Source organism: Hyperolius riggenbachi, chromosome 5, assembly GCF_040937935.1.
Source record: "Hyperolius riggenbachi isolate aHypRig1 chromosome 5, aHypRig1.pri, whole genome shotgun sequence".
In the NCBI taxonomy this organism is placed as follows: domain Eukaryota; kingdom Metazoa; phylum Chordata; class Amphibia; order Anura; family Hyperoliidae; genus Hyperolius; species Hyperolius riggenbachi.
In genome coordinates this window covers 219,475,534-219,500,725 of record NC_090650.1, presented here as the reverse complement: position 1 = coordinate 219,500,725, position 25,192 = coordinate 219,475,534, and the positions used below count along the sequence as shown (strand labels likewise).

Here is a 25,192-nt window from a genome sequence, read left to right as displayed (position 1 = left end):
CCTTTAAAATTCTCCAAGCACCCCCCAGCGTGAACTGACTTTCGGCATCTAATAGATGCCGTATCAGTTCACCGCAGCGGCAGAGCAGGGCTATAGTAAAATGTCCGAAGCCCTGCTCTGGAGACTTTGGGAGTTGCTGGCTGCAGAGGATCGTGGGAGCTGTGCACTGGACGGAGGCCGGAACAGGAGCTCTGCTGCAGGTGAGTAAATGTTTTTTTTTTGTTTTTTAATTTATATTAGCAGCCAGGGGTAGCGTTTATGTTCTGGCCAGGTCTGCTACACGATTGAAGTGTTTTCTGGACAGGTCTGCCCCACGATTGCATGTATTTTCTGGTCAAATCTGCTACATGATTGCATGTATTTTCTGGGCAAATCTGCCGACATGATTGAACGTATTTTCTGGGCAAATCTGCCGACATGATTGCATGTATTTTCTGGGGAAATCTGCCGACATGATTGAACGTATTCTCTGGGCAAATCTGCAGACATGATTGCATGTATTTTCTGGGCAAATCTGCCGACATGATTGCATGTATTTTCTGGGCAAATCTGCCGACATGATTGCATGTATTTTCTGGGCAAATCTGCTGACATGATTGAACGTATTCTCTGGGCAAATCTGCAGACATGATTGCATGTATTTTCTGGGCAAATCTGCAGACATGATTGAACGTTTTCTCTGGGCAAATCTGCAGACATGATTGAACGTATTCTCTGGGCAAATCTGCCGACATGATTGAACGTATTCTCTGGGCAAATCTGCACACATTGCGTGTATTTTCTTGAGAAAACGTGCACAATTATGTGAATTTTCTGGGGAAAGGGTCACCAAAACTTGGGTCCTCTGTCTTTGCGTTGCACTTTTAAAGGGAACCCGAGGTGAGAATAATATTAAGGCTGCCATATTTATCTCCTTTTAAGCAATACCAGTTGCCTGGCTGCCGTGCTGGTCCTCTGCCTCTAATTCTTTCAACCACAGACCCTGAACAAGCATGCTTGTTTCTGGTGTGATTCAGTTCACTACTGCAGCCAAATAGATCAGCAGGGCAACTAATACTGTTTAAAAGGAAATAAATATGGCAGCCTCCATATCACTCTCACCCGGGTTCACGTCAAATTACAGTTAGCTCTGCCCTCATCCGGTCATGGCTACGTCCATTTTTGCCGCAACGCGCTTCGCGCTCCGCATGTTATAGTGCCACCCATTTTTTGCCCCTTTACTTTTTTTGGGGGGTGTCTTATAATACCCAGCACCGGGTGTCAAATGCCCTAGGTACGCCACTGCCCCTTCCTGCTTCCTAAGCAGTGCCTCTGCTTTAAATGTGGCCACACTCCGCTATCCACTATCTATCCAATGTTTAGTATGCAGAGGCAGGCAGCTGGGCTTCTGTATTGCCGCTTAGGGTCTTTGCTTGATGACCTCATAAAAATTTGTGTTTGTAAGCAAATTTTTGCGAGCTATTTTTTCCACAGGTAATTAATGGGAATTCACATGAGATGTGCAAATTTATGCTACAAGAAGTAAGTCTTTTTTCACGCATATGAAATCGCAAACACGAAAACGCAAATTATAGCAGAAGTGCTATTCTCGTTTGACTTTTTTTTAGATGTGTGGCAAATGCATTTTTGCACATTCGCAAAATGCACGTTAGTTGTAATTCGTGTTAAACCTGCATTATTTAGATTGAAGTACTAGAAGGAACATTTACAAATAAAAAAACAAACAATTAGGCTGCATCTTTATATTTCTTAGTAAAGTATTACCATTTTGAGCCTCAGCTGATCTACATTGTTGGTCATGGTACTATATAGCGAAAGTGCAGGCATTACCCTTCTTCATGGTGGGTTAAGGTTAGTCGCCCGAGGGGTTGGGGTGTTAAGGTAAGGTGCTCATCAGGACAACAGAAAAATCTTTAAATATTACCGATATTTTATTATACGAATGACGCAGTAGAATATCGGTAAATTTACCAATATTCTATGACTATTTCCTGCTCCATTTTCAACTTGCACCTATATCAAATGTACACAAGGGTGTTGCCCCAAGGTCACTGGAATCCTCTGATTCGCTTATGAAATGTAGTCCGCCACCCGGACCACATGGTAAAAGCATTTTACTATTTAGCTGACACAGTTGGGTAAATTATTTTTGTTTTTGAAGTAGCTTTAGGGTCTGTTTCCACTACAAGCAGATTGGATGCAGAAAAACTGACTCCAATGAATTCCTATGGGCCTGTTTCCACTAAATGCATTTTTTCTGATGCAGATTTTCCCATAGGTATTCATTGAAGTCAGTTTTTCTGCATCCAAGCGTTGCTGTTCTTTTTTCTTGTTTTGTTTTTCCAGAAATGAGGCTCAGATAAATAAATCACTAGAAAAACATTGCTTGTGTTTTTTTTTTATTTTTGTAGTTCCAGGAGAGTATAGCAACTCTGAAAATATTAATTATATCACATCGAATTATTAATCCTGAGTCGTACTACCCTTTTATTTGAAAGGGAAGGCTACTGTAACGATTTATGTCAGCAAGAGACAGAATTTTGATTATTAGGTGATCTGCAGTATCACCTATAATGCAGATATATACCTGATTATAAGGTGATCTGCAGAATCACCTATAATACTGGTATATCAGAAGCTGATGTGACAACAAATATAGATGGTGTTTGGTGCAACAGTAATACTGATAAGAGCTATACCTCACCAGAGGAGCTGGTGGGTACAATCAGTACAGTGCCCTCTGGTGAGAGTAGAGTGGTCAGACAGATCGGGTTTGGCAACAGACAGACAGATGCAGTACAAAATCGGAAGGCAGAGTCTGGAAGATATAAACAGGCAGGGTTGGCAACAAGATCAGATGAGCAAAGGTACAGAATCGCTGAGCAAGAGAGAGGTCAGAACGAGCCAGAGTCATATACAAATAATATACAGTAAAGTAATGCTTAAGGCTATCAAACAATTCCTATCTTGTGTGAAATCCCTGGTTTCCTCCCGGATCAAAACACACCAGAACTATAAGGGTCTGAGCGCTAACACAAAGTATTCACAACAGCAGACAAGTTGCGAGTGACACAGCAAGGCTTTTGAAGCAGAGGAGACTCTCCAGGCACGCCCCCTGCGATCAACCAATGAGGAGCGGCGAGCATCTCCTCTGACGTCAGCCGGTCAGCTGATGCGCCTCCTCCCCACATAAAGGTCCTGCCTATGCGCGCACGTGCATGACGAGGCAATCCTATGTGCAACTGACAGTTCCGTCCTCAGCGTGCTAGACGCCTGAAGCCCGGATATGCTGCTAAACAGGGAGCTGGGAGGCAGTTGCGGTGGTAGCGCTGTTCACCGTGGCTGCCTCTCCAGCGTTTGTTACAGCTACATAATACTTGATGATCTATTTTGCAAAGTGCTGTAAAAACATTGCGCTGCAGCATGATGTATTCTGAAAGATTCCAACATCCCCAAGCCTATTACATACAGTATAACTGAACTTGAAATATGGCTCAATCAACTGCTATTTACATCCCAGTCTCTTTTATTCTGGTGTAGCTAGAAAGGTAATTGGTAATTTAGTTCTATTTTGGGTGCAGCTTAATTGCATTTCTATGGAACGATCAAGGAACAACATAGTCTTTTTTTCTGATGTAATTAAATCATTTCTTTTTTGTTTAGCAATGCTATTTATTGGGGAGGAAATATTACGGTAATTAATGTGTTGTTCCTTTAGTATAAACATGCAGTCATATTGTTTCTTTAGCTTCATGTATTTTTGATTTTAAAGGCAACGCAAAGTGAGAGGAATACAAAGGCTGCCATCTTCATTCTCTAATAAATAATGCCAGTTGCCTGGCTGTCCTGCTGAGCTTGTGACTTTAGTTGTTTTTGAGTCGCACACCTGAAACAAGCATGCAGCCAGTGGAGTCAGACCAGAGGCAAAGCATGGGATCTGCATGCTCATTCTGGGTCAGTGACTATTAGACGCAGAGCATCAGCATAGAAGACAGGCAGCTGGCATTGTTTATTGCAGAATAAAGATGGAAGCCTCCACCTCTCACTTAAAGAGAATCTGTATTGTTAAAATCACACAAAAGTAAACATACCAGTGCGTTAGGGGACATCTCCTATTACCCTCTGTCACAATTTCGCCGCTCCTCGCCGCATTAAAAGTGGTTAAAAACAGTTTTAAAAAGTTTGTTTATAAACAAACAAAATGGCCACCAAAACAGGAAGTAGTTTGATGTACAGTATGTCCACACATAGAAAATACAGCTATACACAAGCAGGCTGTATACAGCCTTCCTTTTGAATCTCAAGAGATCATTTGTGTGTTTCTTTCCCCCTGCATCTCTCATGCACTGAAGTTTCAGGCTGCTCTTTTCTTCCTGCAAACAGCTTGGCCCTTGTCTGTAATTCCTCACTATGTGAAAGCCCAGCCAGCTCAGAGGACGATTTATCCAGCTTGTAAAAGATAAGAGAGAAGCTGCTCTAATCTAAATAACACACAGGCAGTGTGCATAGAGGGGCCTGGAAGGAGGAGTTCATAGCAGAACCACAACACTGAAGAACTTGGCAGCCTTCCAGACACAGGCCGACAAGTCTGACAGGGGAAAGATACATTGATTTATTACAGAGACAGTGATAGTATAAAGTGCTGCAGTAAGCCAGAACTCATTAGAATAGCTCTTGGAACTTGTAGGATGATAAAAAACAGGATGCAATTTTTGTTACGGAGTCTCTTTAAGGTTCCCTTCAAGATGAAAACATGTAAACATTACAGTTGTTGCAGTGAACTCACAATCCAGAGCTGATCCATTTATTGTACATCTGTTTTTCTTGAGGAGAATTCATTGTAGGTAAGATCAGGGTCATAACAATGTGTGCCCCCAGCCAGTTGTGCCCGAAGTATTAGTTATCCCCCCTCCCCCCATATATGCAGAGTCGTGAGCAGAGTATATTGGAGAAGTTACTGACTTCTCAGCATCAGGATCTCTGGTCAGCCAGGTCACAGTGTAATGAGGGGCGCTGTTGGTGGAGCCAATGAGAGGGAACACTGCAGCCTGGCTGAAGAGAGATCCTGGTGGTGGGAGTTGAGTAACTGCTCCAGCACATCCGCTCGTGACTACTCTCCCACTGCCGGGTGGGGGGGGGGGGGGCACTGGGGGCTGTGGCACAGGCTTGGCCTCATGGCTCTGCCCCCAGAGGCTGTTGCCCCCCCCAAGCTTTTACCTCGGCCTGGCCCTGAATGGGATGATAGATTTGTAAGTCTGTAAATGGCTGGTTTCAAACTTGCCTTGCTTCTGCTTCCTAGTTAAGCCTACACAGGACACAGATGTGAGACAAGGACACATGATTGTGCCCAGCCGTTCCCAAACCTGTTGCAACAGATTACATTCTCCTTCATGCTCTTTGAGGAAAATGTATATACAATAACTTAATTATTTCTAATTGTCACTCTGTGCTATTCCTCAAAATATACTTATTTTGCATTTTAGGCACTTATATTTCTTGCAACTAAAAAGTGACATCTTAGAGGGACGGTAAGTTGAATCTGTAAATTAATATATTATTCTATTGAAATGTGGCATCTTAAAAAGGGGCATCAGAAAAGTTGAATCTCACAAATATACATTTTACTGATACTGAAACAATTTTTATACTGATAAGAGGTGCGCTGGACATGAACAATCACAGTCTACTGTTCTTATAGATAAAACAATTTATTGAGAAATATTATTACACTATGACCCTTAAAGCGGAATATAACCCTGCATTTCAACTTTGCTCTAAAACATTATTTACAGTATATTATATGCAACCAGCATATTTTTTTTTACTAGACCAGCATTGGAAGGGTTACACAGGGCTTTAAAGTCCCTAGAGATTTCTGCAGATGCATCCGAACTTCAGTTAGATACTTTTTGTTTACAAATATGTATCTTTTAAGTGTTTATTGTGACTCATCTCTTTCACTGAGAAGGAGCTTGGAAGACAGCCAAAGAGTGTGTAACTGTTTATCAATAGATACATCTAACTAAATAGAATGTAACTATCTGAACGTCTGCACGGAACTTAAAACCTCTGTGTTTAACCCTTCCAATGCTGGTCTAGTAAAAAAAAAATGCTTTTTGCATATAATATGCTGTAAATAATGTTTTAGAGCAAAGTTGAAATGCAGGGTTATATTCCGCTTTAAGTATCAGGTTATAGGTCAAGTTATACCCACTCACACATACACACATACACACACATACTAGAGCATGCTGGCTCCCCCTTAAAAATGAAAAAATATGTTTTAAAATTAAAAACCATAAAAATCACAAAAATGGCAAAATAGTGTATGCAGAAAAATTACATATAGTTCCTGGGATCTTGAGGGATCTATATGCAGAGAAGTTATGTAGCTTTACAGTGTTTATAATCCCACTATATCCTAAAATTGGCAACCATGCCTTCTATAGTCCAATCCTCTACTTGTATACCTTCAAGGTATACAAGTGTCCTCTGGCCTTCCTGGAGGACACTATTTTTGTGATTTTTTTTTTTATTTTTTTTTTTATTTTTTAGGGTTTTTAATTTTAAAACATATTTTTTCATTTTTTAAGGGGGGGCAGCATGCTCTAGTATGTGTGTGTATGTGTGAGTGGGTATAACTTGACCTATAACCTGATACTTAAAGCGGAACTGTAAATAGTTTTTAAACACAGTGTTTCACTTACCTGGGGCTTCTGCAAGCCCCCAGCAGCCGTCCTGTCCCGCGCCGGTCCTGTCCGAGCCTCCGTTCTCCCGCCGCTAGCTGCTTTCGGTTTCGCCGCAGGGCCACTGCGCCTGCGCGGCTCTGGCCATGCGTATCCTTTCTTCGTGTCCCCTGCTATTGCAGAGGGGAACGCGAAGAAAAGATACGCTTGGCCAGAGCCACGCTGGCATCGATTTAGAAGTCTAGGAACAGAACGGAACGGCGGTGGGAGAACGGAGGCTCGGGCAGGACCGGCGCGGGACAGGGCGGCTGCTGGGGGCTTGCAGAAGCCCCAGGTAAGTGAAACACTGTGTTTAAAAACTATTTACAGTTCCGCTTAAAGGGTCATAGTGTAATAATATTTCTAAATAAATTGTTTTATCTATAAGAACAGTAGACTGTGATTGTTCATGTCCAGCGCACCTCTTATCAGTATAAAATCTATTGCTCTTTAAGAGTTGGGGGAAATGGGGCAAACCCCACCTTAGATGGTTGCAGCAGGAGGCAGAATATTGTTGTGAAGGATCTGTATCATTGTGATATCAATAAGCTGTATAATAGTAATTTAGGCAGCGCCCTCCAGTACCTATAACCTGATACTGAAACAAGCATGCAGATAATCCAATCAAACTTAAGCCAAACTTCTGACCTGCATGCTTGTTCACAGTCTATGGCTAAAAAGTATTAAAGACAGAGGATCAGCAGGACAACCATTTAATTTGCATTATGTAAAAGGAATACATATGTCAGTCTCCATAACTCTCTCAGGTCAGTTGTCTTTTAACACAATATTGGGAAAACAGCAGATCTTCCTCTATGGACATATTATTTTAAAGAAACTACCATATTTTTTTGGGAGGACACAAGGTGCACAGAGGAGGACACAGGACACAAGGGGACAGAGTAGGACACAAGGGGGACAGTGGGGGACACAAAAGGTACAAGAAGCACACGGGGACACAAGTAGTACAAGGAGGAAATGATCTTTGGGGAGGGGGGATCTACAAGACGCCTCTGCACCCTGGACGCACCAGGTTTAGGCAGGGGACACTCCTGACTGTTTTCATGTGTGTTTTTTGCACAGAAAACCTGATTTAAATTGAGAACTCATGTAAATCAAGGGGCATCAGTTACATTAGCTGCTGTGAAAAATGCGTTTTTCTACATTCAACACACACAACTGAAAGACAAGTGTGTCCCCTGCCTAACTGTATTATTTTCCCCTGTTTTTTGTCCTATTAATGTTCCTGACAATCTTATGGTCAGGAGCGTCTTATGGTCTAAAGTACGGTGTATATAAACTTATTTTCAGCTGGTATTATACACATCTGACTCTATAAGCTGTTTGAGGGACACTCTAGGTTATGAGAAAGAGGAACTCTAACTTTACACTGGTTGTTGCAGCAGCTCCACATAACCTAACAAAAAATACAAACCTCCAACCTGCAGCAAAGCTCCACATAACCTAACGTAAAAATACAAACCTCTAACCCGCAGCAATGTCGGGGACTCCCTGTACTGTGCACATGCAGAGGAGGACATGAGGACACAAAGGAGGACACAAGGGAGACACAAAGGGGCACAGAGGGGGACACATGACGACACAGAACATAAAAGAATAGGTGTGTTTATAAAGTACACGTATCAATGATCCTAATCAGCTTTCCGGACACATTATTCAGTATTGCTACCTAGCGTCTAGACGGGGCAATGGAGCTGCCCCTGGTGCTTCCAACTGTATTTAAGACAGAGCAAGTACTAGGGGCCTTTAGGAGATGTCCAGTAAATAAGGGTGTTAATTGGAACCATTTTCAACAGGAATACTTTACAAGTACATCACCTGTTGGATTGGATTGATGTGGCTCTTAGAAATGTAAAAGCTTTAGACTCACTATACACCAGCGGTTCTGGAAGTGAGCCTGGCTTTCAGTGGCATAGAGAGGATTTGCATATTTGGGAGTGATGCATCATGGGAAACCACCGTTGCTCACTAAAAAGGCACATTTAATTTATATTATGTTCCTTTTGTGTTTTGGGACTTCCTCCTATACTACATCAGCTTCTGATCCGATTGGTTATTGGATATACTGTATATGTGTGTGTTAACGATAAACAGTCACATTAGACGGTACGCCTCTTTATCTGGATTGGTATACACTCTATAAAGCTTTATGTCATGTTATACGCTATGTAATGTGAGGTTTAATTCTGTTGTCATACAAAGAAAAATTAACGTGCATCTTATGTCTTTTCTTAGGTTAGCATGTCCATTGAATTCAGCTGTTGTACTGGCATCATATGCTGTGCAGTGTAAGTCATTTTACATTGTTTCATACAACCGTATTGTATATTTTTACCTGTGAACTGCTGTGAGTGAAAAGTTTACAGATTTGTAGTTTACTAATTTATTTTTGTAAAATTGTAAAACTACTAATAGGTTTTAAGTATTTATGAGAACTAGACCGTGCCCCATCAAGTATTGGAGTAACATGTTTTGACAGAGTTCAAAATTATGTCACGGTCATATTTGTTGTACATTCACAAAATTCTATACCGTGCAATATAACTGAAAATGTATTCTGTGTAATGGTGGCCATACATGGTACAATTTTTTCATACAATCTTACCATTTCTATGTAATATAAGGGAACTGGCTAAATTATCCTTGTAGTTTATACTGCCTTGCCACCCCAACTGCACTTTCTACTGCCATGAATGAGATTTTGCCTGGTATTTGTCTGGATTTCCTCATTCAGAAGCTTAGCAAGGCACCTCCTGCCATGCCTTTGCCTACTCCTCCTTCACCCATTCCATGCTAGCCACATACCGGATGGAGATGTCATCACCTGGCCTCTACACCAGTACTGAGACATGAGTCAGGTGTACAGAGGGAGGGTGTTAGTAGTCACGGAGCTAATTGGATTATCATCTGACTATGGAAACTGGATGGGACTCATTAGAGCTTAATTTATGACAGCAGCCAGTGCTACTGAGGTAGTAAATCTGCTTAGTCATCACCCTTACTACCAGATAGGTACACAGTGACCCACTTCAGTGTCATTTTAGGAGTAAAAACAGTAACCCTTTACTAGACAAGATAATACCATTGACAAGCGCTCTGTAGGCATTAGCAGTGTTATGGAGTCTAGCCCAAGGACTCCACACTGAATAGGTGCTTGCTTACTGAACAGGAAGAGGTGTGTCCTGTATCAGAGGCAGAGCCTTTAACCAGTACACTTTCCAGCCACTAGATGCTTGGCAAATGCCAGTATAATGAGTTTGTGTCCTGTGGAAATGTGTTTGTGCAGTGTGGATGCATGGCAACTGGATACTCATGGAAAGTTGTAATAACAGAGATATTGGCCTCAATTCACTAAGATCATGCTGGAGATAATAAGGCAAGAGAAAACTTACCTCCACACAGTAAGAGAGTTATCTTATCTCTTCATTCCTTACGTTACCTCTTCTGTAGTTAATTTACTTCCTCTGTAGTTAATTTACCTCCTCTGTAGTTATTTTCACACGCAGTTAATGAACAGCCTGTCTTTAACTCTGGAGTTATTTTAAGGATTAAAGAGTTAAATTAAAGACAGAAGAGTTAACTTTAGGTTTGCCTGAGGTAAAATGTTTCTTGAATACTACATGCCTTATCACCATGGTAACAACTCTAGAAGAGTTATTAAAGACAGGAGATAAGCTTAGTGAATTGAGGCCATTGTCTTGCTGAGATCCTAAGTATAAGATAAGTTAGTAGTGGACTGAATGACACTGGCATTTGGCAGGCATACAGGAACTTGATAATTGGTTTACGGTCTCCTGTTTTTGTTTAGCATAATCACTCTATGCATGCACAAGTGTTAGCACTATATTTAGATTGCTGAATGCTCAGACAATGAAGATTAATTTCATAATTCTTAACATCTATCAGGTTCGCCCATAAATGCAGGGTTACCCAATAGCTAATTGCCCTTTTATAGCAAATGTTTAAGCCCAGAAACATCCCGAAGTTTCCAGTCTCATATCAGCAGAATATTTATTGGCTCACATATTTCTAATAGAAAAAGTGCATTCAAATTAAGCATTGTTTCAGTTTAGGATGAACAGTGTGGCGGAGTTCCAAGCGAATTTGCCAAGGAGCTAATGCTGTTTTCTTAGCTTGAACAGGGATTAAGCTGCTTTGAAAGCTGTTCATGAGTAAAGCTGGAACATCACTGCTAGAAGATTTGGGTGTGGGAGTTCTTGTTGCTGTGAAGAAAATAATTTGTGAAAAGATGACAGAGATAGCGCTTGTAGCCTATCTTGTTTAGTTCCTGGCATTCACATAGAACTGCACTCCACAAAACATTCACTAAATGGACTCCTGAGATGCATTGTCAGAACATACTTGTTATGGGATAAATGCTACTTCAGTTTGGATGTATTTATAAAGAGAACAGTTTGGAAGCACATATTTTTCCTTGGAAAAAAAATGAAATAGCACAAGCTCACAGAGAAAATCCATATACCATATACCTGTAGCTTTTAAGGAAAAAATAATTTCAGTGTATTATTATTACCTGGATAAAGTTATACATATGTCGTATTTAGCACACTTTCATTTTTTTAATCCAAATTAAATGTTAAACAGTTGTAGTAGAGTCAGGGCCGGATTTCTGGAAAAGCCACAAAGGTCTGGGCCTTTGGTGGCTGCAGCCTAAGGGGGCACCTGGACATGAAATAGGGACTGCTACATATGAAAGACGAGGCTGAAAATGGGGAGCAAGAAAAAGGGAAACTGATGCTCAAGGGATCAGTTCATGAAAGAGAGGAGCTGCTGTACATGAATGATACACTTGGAAGAAGGGACTGAACATGGAATGGGAGGAGCTCTGCTGCACATGAAAGCAGTGCCACAACATACTTGGCCTAGGGGCACAAAAAGTATAAATCCGTTCTTCAGTACAGTGCAAAAATTAAGAATGCCAAATGAGATTGACATAAACAGGAGGAAAGATTACAAGGTTTAAGGTGCATGAGGTGAACTGAATTGCACCTAATCATCCCAGTCTGAGGGAAACTTAACTACAGTGTCGCTCATAGTGTGTAGCACACAATCCCTCAACATATTATTCTGCCAAGTACCTGTTCCTATTGCAAGGTAGGTGTCTTACAAGTATACAGTATGCTATGGCCCAAAGAATTGAGCTAATAAAGGAACACTATACCCTTCTCCAGACCTTAGGTATAGAATGACTGGGAGCAAACAGTAGTGTTTGGGAAGCTGCTAGAGAGGAACTGACCAAGATGAATCTTGATTTTAGCACATAGACTTTCCGCAAACCACACGACTCCAGAAAATATGACATGGATCCATCCTCCAGACTTTCTCAAAAACAATAAGGGGAAACATTGGTGAACATCTTAGGGAGTCTTGTTGGGATTGTATACAATGTTGTGGCTACTTTGATAACATTATCCCTTACAACAGATGTATTAAGACAGTCCTCATGCTTTTACAAATCTTATGCCATTGGGTAAGGTGCATATCTATTTGTAGATCATACTTTATGCCAGCAGTGAATCCCATGATGTGGTTATACAAAAGTGAAATACGACCTCTAATGCCTAATGCACGCGGTACGATTTTCCGTGCGATAGATGGATCCGACAGATAAAATCCGTCATGTCCAATTTTGCTCCCAATCGCTTCCGCGCTCGATTTCTCATAGCGGTGAATGAAAAAAGATAAGAAAAACAAATGAAGATAAGAGAATCGAGTGCAGAATCGTGCAGGAAAAACGATTGGGTCGCAAAATCGAACAGAAAATCTTAACGTGTGTACCCAGCATAACAGGTTGGTCAGATAGGTACTTCGTTTATAACGGTCTTTTGATTTTTATGCAGCTGAGTTGGGAGACTACAACTCTTCAGTGCATCTTCCGGGACACCTATCAAATAAGAGTTTTATCCCTGGTCAAGACAACGATTTCATAAGCAAAGTGGAAACCCTCCACAACCAGCACAGGTAATAATCATTGTGAATGCTGTGCTATGGGGTTTCTTCACATTGCAGGCATTTACCAAGCTATTCATGTTTGTTGTGAATGCTGCAGAATGCTGTTTAACTTGCCTGGCGTTCAATTTCCCCAGGATTTCTGTGCAAAAGGTGATCAAATTAATTTTCATAACTTTTTTTTCCTGTAACTTGCCAAAATGTGTCAAGCAAGGGTCTCGTAAATACAGTGCAGGAGAGTACTGACGTGTATGCATGTCAATACTGTTCACAGCATGTTTTGTATTGAGGGAATATACAGTATGATAACTTGTTTTAATTTTTTTTTTATTATTTAACCACTTCCCAACTGAGGGGTTTTACCCCCTGACCACCAGAGCAATTTTCACCTTTCAGCGCTCCTTCCATTCATTCGTCTATAATTTTATCATTACTTATCGCAATGAAATGAACTATATCTTGTTTTTTTCGCCACCAATTAGGCTTTCTTTAGGTGGGACATTATGCCAAGAATAATTTTATTCTAAATGTGTTTTAATGGGAAAATAGGAAAAAATGTGGGAAAAAATTTATTATTTTTCAGTTTTCGGCCTTTATAGTTTTTAAATAATGCATGCTACTGTAATTAAAACCCATTAAATGTATATGCCTATTTATCCCGGTTATAAAACCGTTTAAATTATGTCCCTATCACAATGTTTGCCGCCAATATTTTAGTTGGAAATAAAGGTGCATTTTTTTCAGTTTTGCGTCCATCCCTAATTACAAGCCCATAGTTTATAAAGTAACAGTGTTATACCCTCTTGACATAAATATTTAAAAAGTTCAGTCCCTAAGGTAACTATTTATGTATTTTTTTTAAATTGTAAATTTTTTATTTATTTTTTTATTACAAAAAAAAAAATTGGGGAGTGTGGGAGGTAAGGAGTTAATTTTTTGTGTAAAACAAGTTTATTTGTGTGTAAAAAATGTTTAGGGTGTAGTTTTACTATTTGGCCACAAGATGGCAACATTACCAATTTGTTTCATGCGACCTGCAAGCGTCCTTCCGGACGCTTGCAGGAAGTAGAAAGAGGCTGGGACTTTGTTATTTTTTCACAATGATCGCGCTGCTCAGCCGAGCGGCAGCAGATCAATGCGGGGCTTAATTCAACGAACGGGAATGGATTTTCCCGTTCGTTGATCTCTGGGCGAGCGGGCGGCGGCGTGTTTACTAGCGGCGGGCGGCGTGTTTACGAGCGGGAGCGCGGACAGCGGCGGGAGTGCGCAAACTACGGATTTCTCCGTCCCTGGGGGTGAAAGGATGGAAAAAGGGGCGGAGAAATCAGTACGCGCGGGGGTAAAGTGGTTAATATGCTTAGCCCAAAAAATAGACATTGAGGCTACTTTCCCACCAAGACGTTGCGTTTTAGGGGACGTTATGGTCGCATAACGTGCCCCTAACACAACGCATGGTGGTGTTTCATGGTGGTGTTGAAGTTGGACGTCAGATTGAGCTGCGTTATGCAGCTCTCAAAGCAGCCGCTTCAGATTAGTGATAGGAAGTCCGGATCTTTTTAAGGATTCGGATCATTTGAATCGGATCATTGAAAAGATCCGGATCTTTGAACCAAATCATTTGAATCATTTTACTAGGGAAGCAGACTGGCCGAAATGACTAGCAGGACAGGACTTTCCCTGCACTGTACATTCTGTATGTTCCTGTTTCTTCCAGACAGACATCCGCTGTGAACCGAATCTTTCATTGTGATGATCCAGATGATTCGACTCACAAAAAAGATCCGGATCAAATGAACGATTCGTTCATGATCCGGACAACACTACAGTCCCACCACGAGTCACCACAGTGCAGTGAATATTAATTAGCCATGTGGCTGGCCGTGGAGGAGGAGGGGAGACCTCCTCCTCCAACATTACTGAGCATGTGCAAACAGTCTAACGTGGCTTAGTACAGTATACTGTACAGCATGCAGCACTTTGTTTAAACGTGCTGCGTTACTATGTAACGCAACGTGTGCACTGTGAACAGCACATTGATTTTACAGTGCTGTGAGTTGGGCTGCGTTACTGGCTGCTGTAACGTGGGACGTTAACGTCCCACTGTGAAATTAGCCTGAACCTACTATATTTTTATCAGGCAAATGCTAAATAACTGGAAATATTACAGTTTTAGAGCTTTAGCTGCAAGCTTGGTAACAGTAAGAGCAATAGAGCTTGACTATCAATCAACAGGTCTAATAACGTTGCTCTTGTGATATAAAGCTACATACACTTTTTAAAACGTGTTGCCTAAAATGATTTTTCCTGGTGGGGGGATGAGGAGCAAGGGCTGTACTCACACACAACATGTTATGTTGTATGGAGAAGGGGTAGTATGTGTGAACAGTATACAGTAATGTGGCATTGAATACAGTAGAATTGCAGCAGCAGTTAGGCAAGCTGCCCTCTAAGAAGAGGTGTGGTGCATATACCGTAACAATCACCCTCTCCCATCGCCACCTATGGGATGGAGATTATGGGTTTCAATTTCACATAAAATTATTTGGCACATGGGCCTTGAGTTTGTCACTTGTGTGTAAGATTTTGTTTTTTAGAATTGTGTATTTGCTGAGAGGGTGTGAAAAAAGAGAGATCCACTGTAAAATCTGCTCTGTCCTGTGTCTTCTAACCTCCTATGTGCAATAGTGTAGTGGGGGTGCCTCAGCACCTTGCAGGAAAAAAATATAGGAGACAAGTACGGGAGCCCAATAGTGTAGTATATTAGTATGCAATTAAAAAAAGGAATTTCAATAAATTACTACTCACAAAAGGAGGTTGCAAGGGCAACCAACCGTAGGAAGCAGGTGGAGACCATAAACCCGACTCCACTCGGGGTAGTCCCAGCCAGGACCTGGATGTGGTCGCTCTCCTTGAAAAAGTAGGGCCAGGTGTCCACTGTGGAGCACCCACAGGTGGTCTGTCACCACCCCTCAAACACAGATTGTTTGGGGGTATAGCTATGCACAATTGAAGGTAAAGAGGCGCCCTGGTTGAAATAAAAGCATCTAAAAACAGCTTAAAATCGAGGAAATAATATGAGGTGGCTTACTTCAATAACAAAATCCTTGTATATGACAAAAGATTTTTATTTAGCACAGGCAACGCGTTTCGCGGGTCCAAGCCCGCTTCATCAGGCCAATAAAAGTGCCTACAATAGTGTAAGGGTACGTTTCCACTCGAGCGAATCTGCATGCGTTTCCCGCATGCAGATTCGCTCAACCAATACAAGTGGAGGGCGCTGTTTCCACTTGTCAGGAATTCTGTGCGGCTCGCTATGCAGAAAAAATCTGCACAGCAGAGCCGTCAGAATTCGCACGCCGCACACCCGCACGCGAATCGTCGGTAATGTAACTAAATAGGAAAACCGCAAGCTCTTTAGTCTTGCGGTTTTCCCGGCGTTTCCGCGTGCGATTTCGTGTAAAAACCCATGTCAATGCTTGCCGGCATTAACATGGTTAAAATCGCGTCGTTAAAACCGCGGGCGATTCCGCGTGTAAATCCGCATGGAAACGTCAACGAATCCGCAACCGCATGCGGATTCGTTGACGCGGTTTCCGCGAGCAAATCGCGCCGCTCAAGTGGAAATGCACCCAAAGAGCTCCTCAGTATAACTGTATCGACAGCGTTATAGGTTAATACAATGAATACTTATGCATTATACATTTATATCCTAATAATATACATACCATTATGGTTAAATGAAAAACGATCAAATGATTCGATACATCCATCAATCAGAAAAACGATTTTTCAAAAAAGTAAATATAACCTAATTTAAGGATCTGGACTGCTGATCTAAAATGGGAGATGGTAAATATGCAAATGCAGTGTTCAGCTGCATGTGAAGGTATGTATATAATGTTCAAAAAGGATCAACAGTCCATGGGCCTGATTCACAAAGCCACGCAAACCGTCCAGCACGGGTGCGCCAAACAGCCAGCACGCGAAGCAGTTTGGAAGCGGTTTGCCGCGGTCGCGCGGGTCCGCGGGCGGCGCTTCGCGTGCTGGCTGTTTGGCGCACCCGTGCTGGACGGTTTGCGTGGCTTTGTGAATCAGGCCCATGGACTGTTGATCCTTTTTGAACATTATATACATACCTTCACATGCAGCTGAACACTGCATTTGCATATTTACCATCTCCCATTTTAGATCAGCAGTCCAGATCCTTAAATTAGGTTATATTTACTTTTTAAAAAAATCGTTTTTCTGATTGATGGATCTATCGAACCATTTGATCGTTTTTCATTTAACCATAATGGTATGTATACTATTAGGATATAAATGTATAATGCATAAGTATTCATTGTATTAACCTATAACGCTGTCGATACAGTTATACTGAGGAGCTCTTTCACTATTGTAGGCACTTTTATTGGCCTGATGAAGCGGGCTTGGACCCGCGAAACGCGTTGCCTGTGCTAAATAAAAATCTTTTGTCATATACAAGGATTTCGTTATTGAGGTAAGCCACCTCATATTATTTCCTCGATTTTAAGCTGTTTTTAGATGCTTTTATTTCAACCAGGGCGCCTCTTTACCTTCAATTGTGCACTCCTATGTGCAAGCTCTAGTTTTTTTCTTTGATTTTCAGACTGGATGTCCATATTGAAGGATTTGAAGATTTCTCATTGAGTTTGCTTGTCCTGAAGTTTCAGAGGGTTGTTTTTACATATTGCAGTCATCTCTTTCCACATGTACTTACTCTACAAAGCCTTACGTCTATAATTTAGCATTCAAGTTCTGCATAGTTAAATGATTTGAAACCATATTATTCTACTACTATTGATATCAGAAGGAACAGTCTTAAATTCTGCCACAGTAGGTCTGCAGTAGAAGGAGAAAGTGCTTTAGAAATTGCCAATTTGTAACCTCCTTGAAGGGGCACTATGGCGAAAAATAGTAAAAATTTAAATATGTGCAAAGCTGGCCAGCATCTTTGTTTAAATCCTTTTTAGGGAATATCTTTATAAAGAATAAATGCCTTGCTGAGAATCCCCTATGAAGAGATGGACTAGTCCAAAACTTCTGTCAGATTTCTACTACTACCTACTGTAAGTGACAGCAACATAGGAGAAAAGTAATTTATGGCTCATTTTACTCTGAAAAAAAACGTACTTCTTATTTGTCTGTTTGCGCATATTTTAAATTTTACAATTTTTCGCCATAGTGCCTCTTTAATACTGCATAATACAATGAGTCTTGGTGAAAAATATTTATACTAATATAAATATTTCCTGTTTTCCTTTTTAGTGGTCTCGGGCAAACTGAAGCAGAGTCGTGCTATATTAACATTGCAAGGACACTTGAATTCTATGGAGTTGAAATGCACAGTGGTAGAGTATGTTTGCCTTATACTGTATTTACTTACTGGCTGGATATGGATGGGTTTATTTCATCGGCACATGCTGATAGAGGGGCCCAGAGCCCCCTCCTAATAGGCTGTATAGCTCTGCACATTCTCCCAGCCTTGCTGACAACCTACCAGATTAAATCCAGGCACAGATGTTTAGGGCCCATTTACACTTGGGCAATTAGCTGGCATTAACCACTAATCGCTGAATCGCCGCCGATTGCTATCGCCTTTTAAAGCGCTAGTGAAATTAAAAGGATATGACCGTGATCTCACTGCCACGATCGCCGGTGATTCGCAATTATTGGTAGACACAAACGCGGTGCATGCCTCGTTTTTGGGCGATTTTTAAACAATCACAATTCTAATGGTAAAGAAATGCGAATCGTGATTGCTCAAAAATCGTGAAAAATTACAGTGCAAAATATGCGATTAACATGAAAAAACGCTTATGTTATTGTAATATGGTTTCCTAAATTTACACTTACAATTATTTCAATAAATGAAAAATAAATTCAACATATTTGAGAATTGAGTTACACTGGTTAACACTATGCTTGGCTATTATATAGTTGAGGGATAACATGATTAAATGGCTCCATCTAGGGTTCATATTCATATTTTCAATTACCATGTATCTGCATATGGATGCAGAAACAAATTACACATTTTGTTCAGGGATGTGGTAGTCCCTGTATGACATACAGTAATATGCTAACATGCAGTAATTTATAAACAAACCTTATTGTTGGATAGACGTTTATAGAGATCCTGTCAAGGAAAAGCACCTCGATTCTTATAATACTATAATAATGGCCTTTTGACCATCAGAGAGCCTTGTATGTTGTTAATTTTCTTCTCTTGCTTCCTTACATGTGGACTGGAGAGCTGCCTAACTCACAATACACTAACAAAACCTGTTATGCAAATAACATAGGGCATGCTATATTAGCAAAGCAGGCATTGTGTCTATAATGTAGTTTAAGTTATGCAAACAACATGTGTTAGGTAGTTTGCGTAATGCCGGGAAAAATACATGTGCATTGTTTGTGCACGTAAATATTACCGGTCATTAGCGAATATACCCTGTTTTCCTTAAAGGGAGCCTGAGGTGAGAAGCATATGGATGCTGCCATATTAATTTCCTTTTAAACAACACCAGTTGCCTGGCTGTCCTGCTGATCTTTCTGGCATCAGTAGAGTCTGACACAAGCATGTGACTAATCCACTCAGACTTCATTCAGAGCACCTGATTTCCATTCTTGTTCAGGGTCTATGGCTAAGGCTACTTAAAGGGATACTGTAGGGGGGTCGGGGGGGGAAATGAGTTGAACTTACCCGGTGCTTCTAATGGTCCCCCGCAGACATCCTGCGCCCACGCAGCCACTCACCGATACTCCGGCCCCGCCTCCGATTCACTGCTGGAATTTCAGACTTTAAAGTCTGAAAACCACTGCACCTGCGTTGCCGTGTCCTCGCTCCCGCTGATGTCAGCAGAAGCGTACTGCGCAGGCACAGACCATACTATTTACCTGAAGTCTGAAATTCCAGAAGTGAACCGGAGGCAGGGCCGGAGTATCGGTGAGTGGCTGCGCGGGCGCAGGATGTCTGCGGGGGACCATTAGAAGCACCGGGTAAGTTCAACTCATTTTCCCCCGACCCCCCTACAGTATCCCTTTAAGGTGGGTACTCACGTCAGATAAAAGTCTTTGGAAAATTAAAGATCACAAACCAATTTTACCCCCTTCCATGTAGTATGAGAGCCATACCTACACAGTCTATTCTATGGAGCTGAACTCCCCATCAGAAAAAAATCTTTGCAAGATGCTACACACAAAGATGCTGTACACATGCAACAGATCAGTATCTGCAAAAGATCTGTTCCTGCAAAAGATCCGTTCCTGCAAAATGCATTCAAAGTCTATGATATCTGCAGATCTCATACACACCTTGTTTAACGGACAATTATCTGCAGATCAGATCCACCAGGTTGGATCTTCAGATCTGCAGATAATTGTCTGATGTGCAGATGATGGGCCGTTAAACAAGGTGTGTATGAGATCTGCAGATATCATAGACTTAGGGCCTGATTCACAAAGCGGTGATAACTCAGTTATCACGCCTAAAAGACTTTTGGCGTGATAAGCTTTGCACCGCTGAGTTAGCACCGATTTGTACTCTTTATCGCGCGCAAAGTCCAGCGCGCCAAGTTTAAGCGCGCAATCGCGTAATTCCATGCGCAGCACCCATAGGGTTTAATGGGCACATCGCGCGCACTGCACCGTGCGCCACGCGATTGCGCGCGCAAAACTTTGCACGCGGGAATTTCGCGCGAGTTTCATTTTATCACGCCTAAACTGAGTTTAGGCGTGATAAGGGGCTTTTCACAGGCGTGCAAACACTTTGCACCGCTTTGTGAATCAGGCCCTATGAATGCATTTTGCAGGAACGGATCTTTTGCAGGAACAGATCTTTTGCAGATACTGATCTGTTGCATGTGTACAGCACCTTTGTGTGCAGGATCTTGCAAAGATTTTTATCTGATGGGGAGTGCAGCTCCATAGAATAGACTGTGTAGGTATGGCTCTCATACTACATGGAAGGGGGTAAAATTGGTCTGTGATCTTTCATTTTCCAAAGACTTTTATCTGACGTGTGTACCCACCTTTACACACTGAGAACTTGCATTGAAAACAGGATTTCAACATAGGGGGAAAGTCGCATTGCAGTGGGTGCTTGTTCCATAGTGCAAGGCATACAATGAAGCATACAGTACTTAGAAAGAATGCGCCACTGCAACTGCTAATGCATGTTATGCGGTAATGTTATTGCCAATGCACCGTCGCACTGCTAATGTGCCATTGGGAACATACCATTACAACATAATGATGTTTGTTTTTATGGTACAATAGAATTTTTTATGATTTAACTTCCTTGCATAGAAATGACTGCTTTTTGGGACGAATATGCTTACCCTCTGTGATATAAAAATACAATATTCTTAATACCAGCAACAGATCAATATAGCAATCTGGTGATTGGCCATAGGATGCTAAAAATATTATTTACCTGAAGTTAAAAGTTTACTTACTGTAATGTGTATTATTGAATGCTACTTAAATTGTGTTTTGTTTTGTTTTTTTGTCTTACCAGGATCTTCACAATTTAGAATTAATAATCGGTATTGCCTCAGGAGGCATAGCTGTATATAGAAAGCAAATTTGCACCAGCTTTTATCCATGGTATGTATTTTATTTACTTTGTACATATTTTGGTCTGCATGTTTCAATTCTTCTCATGAACTTCATAAAATAGTAAAACATGAAGATATTTTATTTCACTACAGTGTTCTCCCCAGGGCCATTTACCAGGGCGCGCCGCCCGGCTGATCTTCTCTGAGCGCCCGGCTGATCTCCTCTGAGCGCCGGGGTGAAATTGTCCCGTTCTGTGTCGCTCATTAGTGAGCAGCGGTGGCTGTATCATTGCAGCCAGCCGCTGTCACTCAGGGACGCTGCCTCCGCCCTCCTTCTCAGCTCCCGGCAGTTGTATGGAGGGGCGGGGAATGCAGGTGACGTCACACGCAGCTTAGCTGAGCAGGAGATCGGAGAGGAAGCGCGGCTCAGTTCTCTATGGAATGTTTAGTCAGATGCTCTCAGCTCTCCTCCTCCTCTCGCTGTATTCATCCTCCTGCCAGCCGCTGTGTGTTGAGTTTCACTATCTAGCGCAGACCCTCCCGCCAGCTAGAACTTCAAGATGCTTAACCCTTTTACCCCCTGATTATCCTGTCCTGTGACTGTGTCCCCTGGTCTCTGATTCTTGCCAGACTAGACTGGTCTGAGGGGGGAGAGTGAGACGCTGTACTGACAGCCATGGACAAAGGCAGGCAGACACAAAGTGATTAGTGAGGCACCCTGGCCCCTTGACAGCCACATAGCCAGCAATATCCCTTGTAACTGAGTGTTGTTACAACCAGCAGCCAGGTTTGAAAATGAAACTACTAAGATTTTTTTCCCATGTTTCCTATATACATGGGTGGTGTAAGAGGGGATATCTGGTGCCATAGCATGATATGGATAAGCTGCCTGCTTATCCATATCATGCTATGGCCCAGAAATCCTCTTTTCCACACTGGGATCACCCATGTATATAGGAAAAGCTGCTAATTTCATTGTCAAATCAGCAGAAGGGTGGTTAGAACTTTAAAGACACTTTACCTGTTAAAAGAAAATGGCCAGCTACTTACCTGGGGCTTCTTCCAGCCTCTTAAATTGTTCTAATGCCTTGCAGTCATTCGCGCTGCTGCTTTGTACCTCTGTGATTCCCCTTTGAATGCTGCATGCATGGCCACAACGTGTCATTCGCCTCCTCCATCAATACATTCCCGTGACCGGCAGCATTCTGCACTTCGGGGTAACAAAAAATTGCTACTGTGCATAGGCAAAGTGCTCCTGGCCACGGCAGCATGATCGCGTTGGTGCGAGGCTAAGGAAGAGAGCAGCGTGGAATGGCGATGAGGGCAGCAGGAGGACTTTAAGAGGCTAGAAGAAGCCCCAGGTAAACAACTAGCCTAATTTTTCTTCAATTAAGTATCCCTTTAAAAGATTCCAGTACGGAACCTAGCCTGTCAATTTTATGGGGGGGGGGGGGGGGGGCGCGTTGGCGATAACCCACCTAGTGGCAATCAGCATGACCATCCCCACCCGGCTGATTTTTCATGCCACCCGGCTGGAAAAAAATTCTGGGGAGAACACTGCACTACAAGCAATACAGTGGAGTATACAGTAGTTATCTTACTTGCTGAAAATATACCGGTATATATAGTTTGTCCTCAGAGAGCACATGTTAGAATTTTGCAGCTGTAGGCGCACACGGCAAAGCATGCACCTCCTCACTGGCCATTGTAGTCAATGGCCCGCTCAGCAGTTGCACATCGTTTGCATCCCTTCATGTGTTGTGTTCACATTTTTTTCCCATGATTTTCAATCGCACAGCAGTTTTTTTCCCAAATGATGCATGTTTCTAAATCTAAATACAGTAAGCTACAATCCAAAAAATTGCGAACGATTGTGGCAATAACAAATAGCGAATGAATGCAGAGTGCCACAAATCTCCCGAAAATCCAGTGAAATTGTCAACGCAAGTGTGCTCCCAGCCTAAGGAAGCGTAACAAATATTGAGGCCCTTTCACATTGTGCAATGTTTGCGTCTTTTTCTGCCATGTCCACTGACAGCCCATTTAAGTCATTGGGCTGTTCAGATCTTTCGTGTTTATCCATTAATGGGAAAAAATTTTGCAGTTGTGCTATATTTTAGGCCATGCACCCTCTGGTGCCCACAGCTGCCTGCTCTATACCCAGCATTTTTACATACTATAAGTATATTCACTTATTGATTGTATCATGATTGTCACATGCTCTAAATCTGCACTTTATTGTACTTATGCAAATATTTATTAAAGCTATAGTGCCAGACTTTTTCCTTTCTCGGATTAATTATGTATAATGTGAATTAGGCCTAAAGAAGGATTCGCGCTGATGGGAATACCATGTGATTTCCCCGTATGGGGGCGCATGCAAGGAGGCAACCTTCCTATGTGCACTTTCATTGACTAACATTGATGTCAACATTACTGCTTCTTGCAACGCACTGCCATCTTCAGCCTGAATGTTATTGGTCAAGGTGGCGTGATATTATCAGTAAATTGAAAATTGCAGTTATCACGCTTTAGTTAATCAACCCCTATCACAGCAGTTATCACGCGATCTGCTGTGTGATGCGGTTTGCGGGCACAAAGCATTACTCCGCGTAATAAACAAAGGCTTTTGATCGTGTGCAAACGTTCGTTTATCACGTGGAGTAATGCTTTGCAATGAAATGATTCCACTATTTTGAAAAGAGTGTTTATATGATGAAAATTGCTGTAAAATCTTTCATTTATCATGTCACATCTAGCAAGAAATAAGCATTTAAAATTGTTATGGGGTGCTCCTTGTGCAGTTGTCTAGTTGACAGGCACTTACTCCAAAATCTGCCTATAACAAAAAGGTCAGACTTTGCTTTTGATGTCAAATCCTCTGGAGTGTTGGCTCCTGTCATCCTTGGATACAAAGCAACCTAGATACATAAACTAGACATAATTCATCATGTCACTAGATCTGTACAAAGTTAGCTGCATCACACGCAATAATAAAATGAAAGGCCAAGAACATTTTATTACTACTGCATAAAGTATGCCAGAAACACAATGCCAGAACTGACATACATTTACTCACGGTACATTAGTACTAATATTGGTAATATTATTTTAACGATTTTATACTAACTAGCGACTATGGCTTAAGGCACACTCAAATTGTGACCTCTCCCTATCCTAACCTGTTACATGCGTCAGCTGGACTACTTGTGGTGCATCACAGGAACTGTAACATGTTCCATTGACTTGCATTGCCCTTGGGACAAGCTGCGGCAAGGAAGAGTACTGCAGCACACTAAGGGCTCGATTCACTAAAGTGTGCTAACACAGTTAGCACGCCTAAAAGTTTTGCACTTGCAAACTAGGGTGCTAAGTAGTTTGCTCGGTCTGCGTGCAAAGGTCGCACCGTCCGCGTGCAAAGTACGCTTATCAGGCAATTTACACATGGACGGTGCGACGTTTCGCGCGTAGCACTTAAACTTTGTGCACGCAAACTTTTGCATGCACAAACCTTTGCGCGCATATTAGCGTGTGCAAAGGCACTTTGCACGTGCTAAGGGGCTTTTCACTGGCGTACTAACACTTAGCACGCTTTAGTGAATCAAGCCCTAAGTGTGAAAGGGGCCTAAATCATTGTAAGATGAAGTAGAGCTTTAAAGTGGAAGTAAAGGCAAACATGTACCGTATTTTAAATTTGGACAGCGTGTCATTGTGTTAGAAGACTGACACAACAGGGATGCTGTGTGGATGTGTGAAACTGAGGATTTTACTTCAGCTTACTGGTGAAATATGTGTGCATCCAACCCTGTCCTTCTAAGACGTTGCCTCCCTTGCCTTTGCCCCAACCTGGCTCAGGTTGTATTTACAAATTAATGTAACCATTATTTACTAAAC

At 41.8% G+C, this 25,192-nt stretch overlaps 1 protein-coding gene across 3 annotated transcripts in view; it reads left to right on the top strand.

Moving 5' to 3' along the window:
- PTPN3 (protein tyrosine phosphatase non-receptor type 3) overlaps nucleotides 1-25,192 on the top strand; it is a 268,618-nt gene that overhangs the window by 147,629 nt on the left and 95,797 nt on the right. For all 3 annotated transcript variants that reach the window (XM_068236673.1, XM_068236671.1, XM_068236672.1), the window contains 5 exons: nucleotides 5,484-5,528; nucleotides 8,982-9,034; nucleotides 12,608-12,728; nucleotides 18,006-18,093; nucleotides 21,259-21,347. In XM_068236673.1, coding sequence (XP_068092774.1) covers nucleotides 5,484-5,528; nucleotides 8,982-9,034; nucleotides 12,608-12,728; nucleotides 18,006-18,093; nucleotides 21,259-21,347 — 396 coding nt within the window. The remainder of the gene's footprint in view (nucleotides 1-5,483; nucleotides 5,529-8,981; nucleotides 9,035-12,607; nucleotides 12,729-18,005; nucleotides 18,094-21,258; nucleotides 21,348-25,192) is intronic.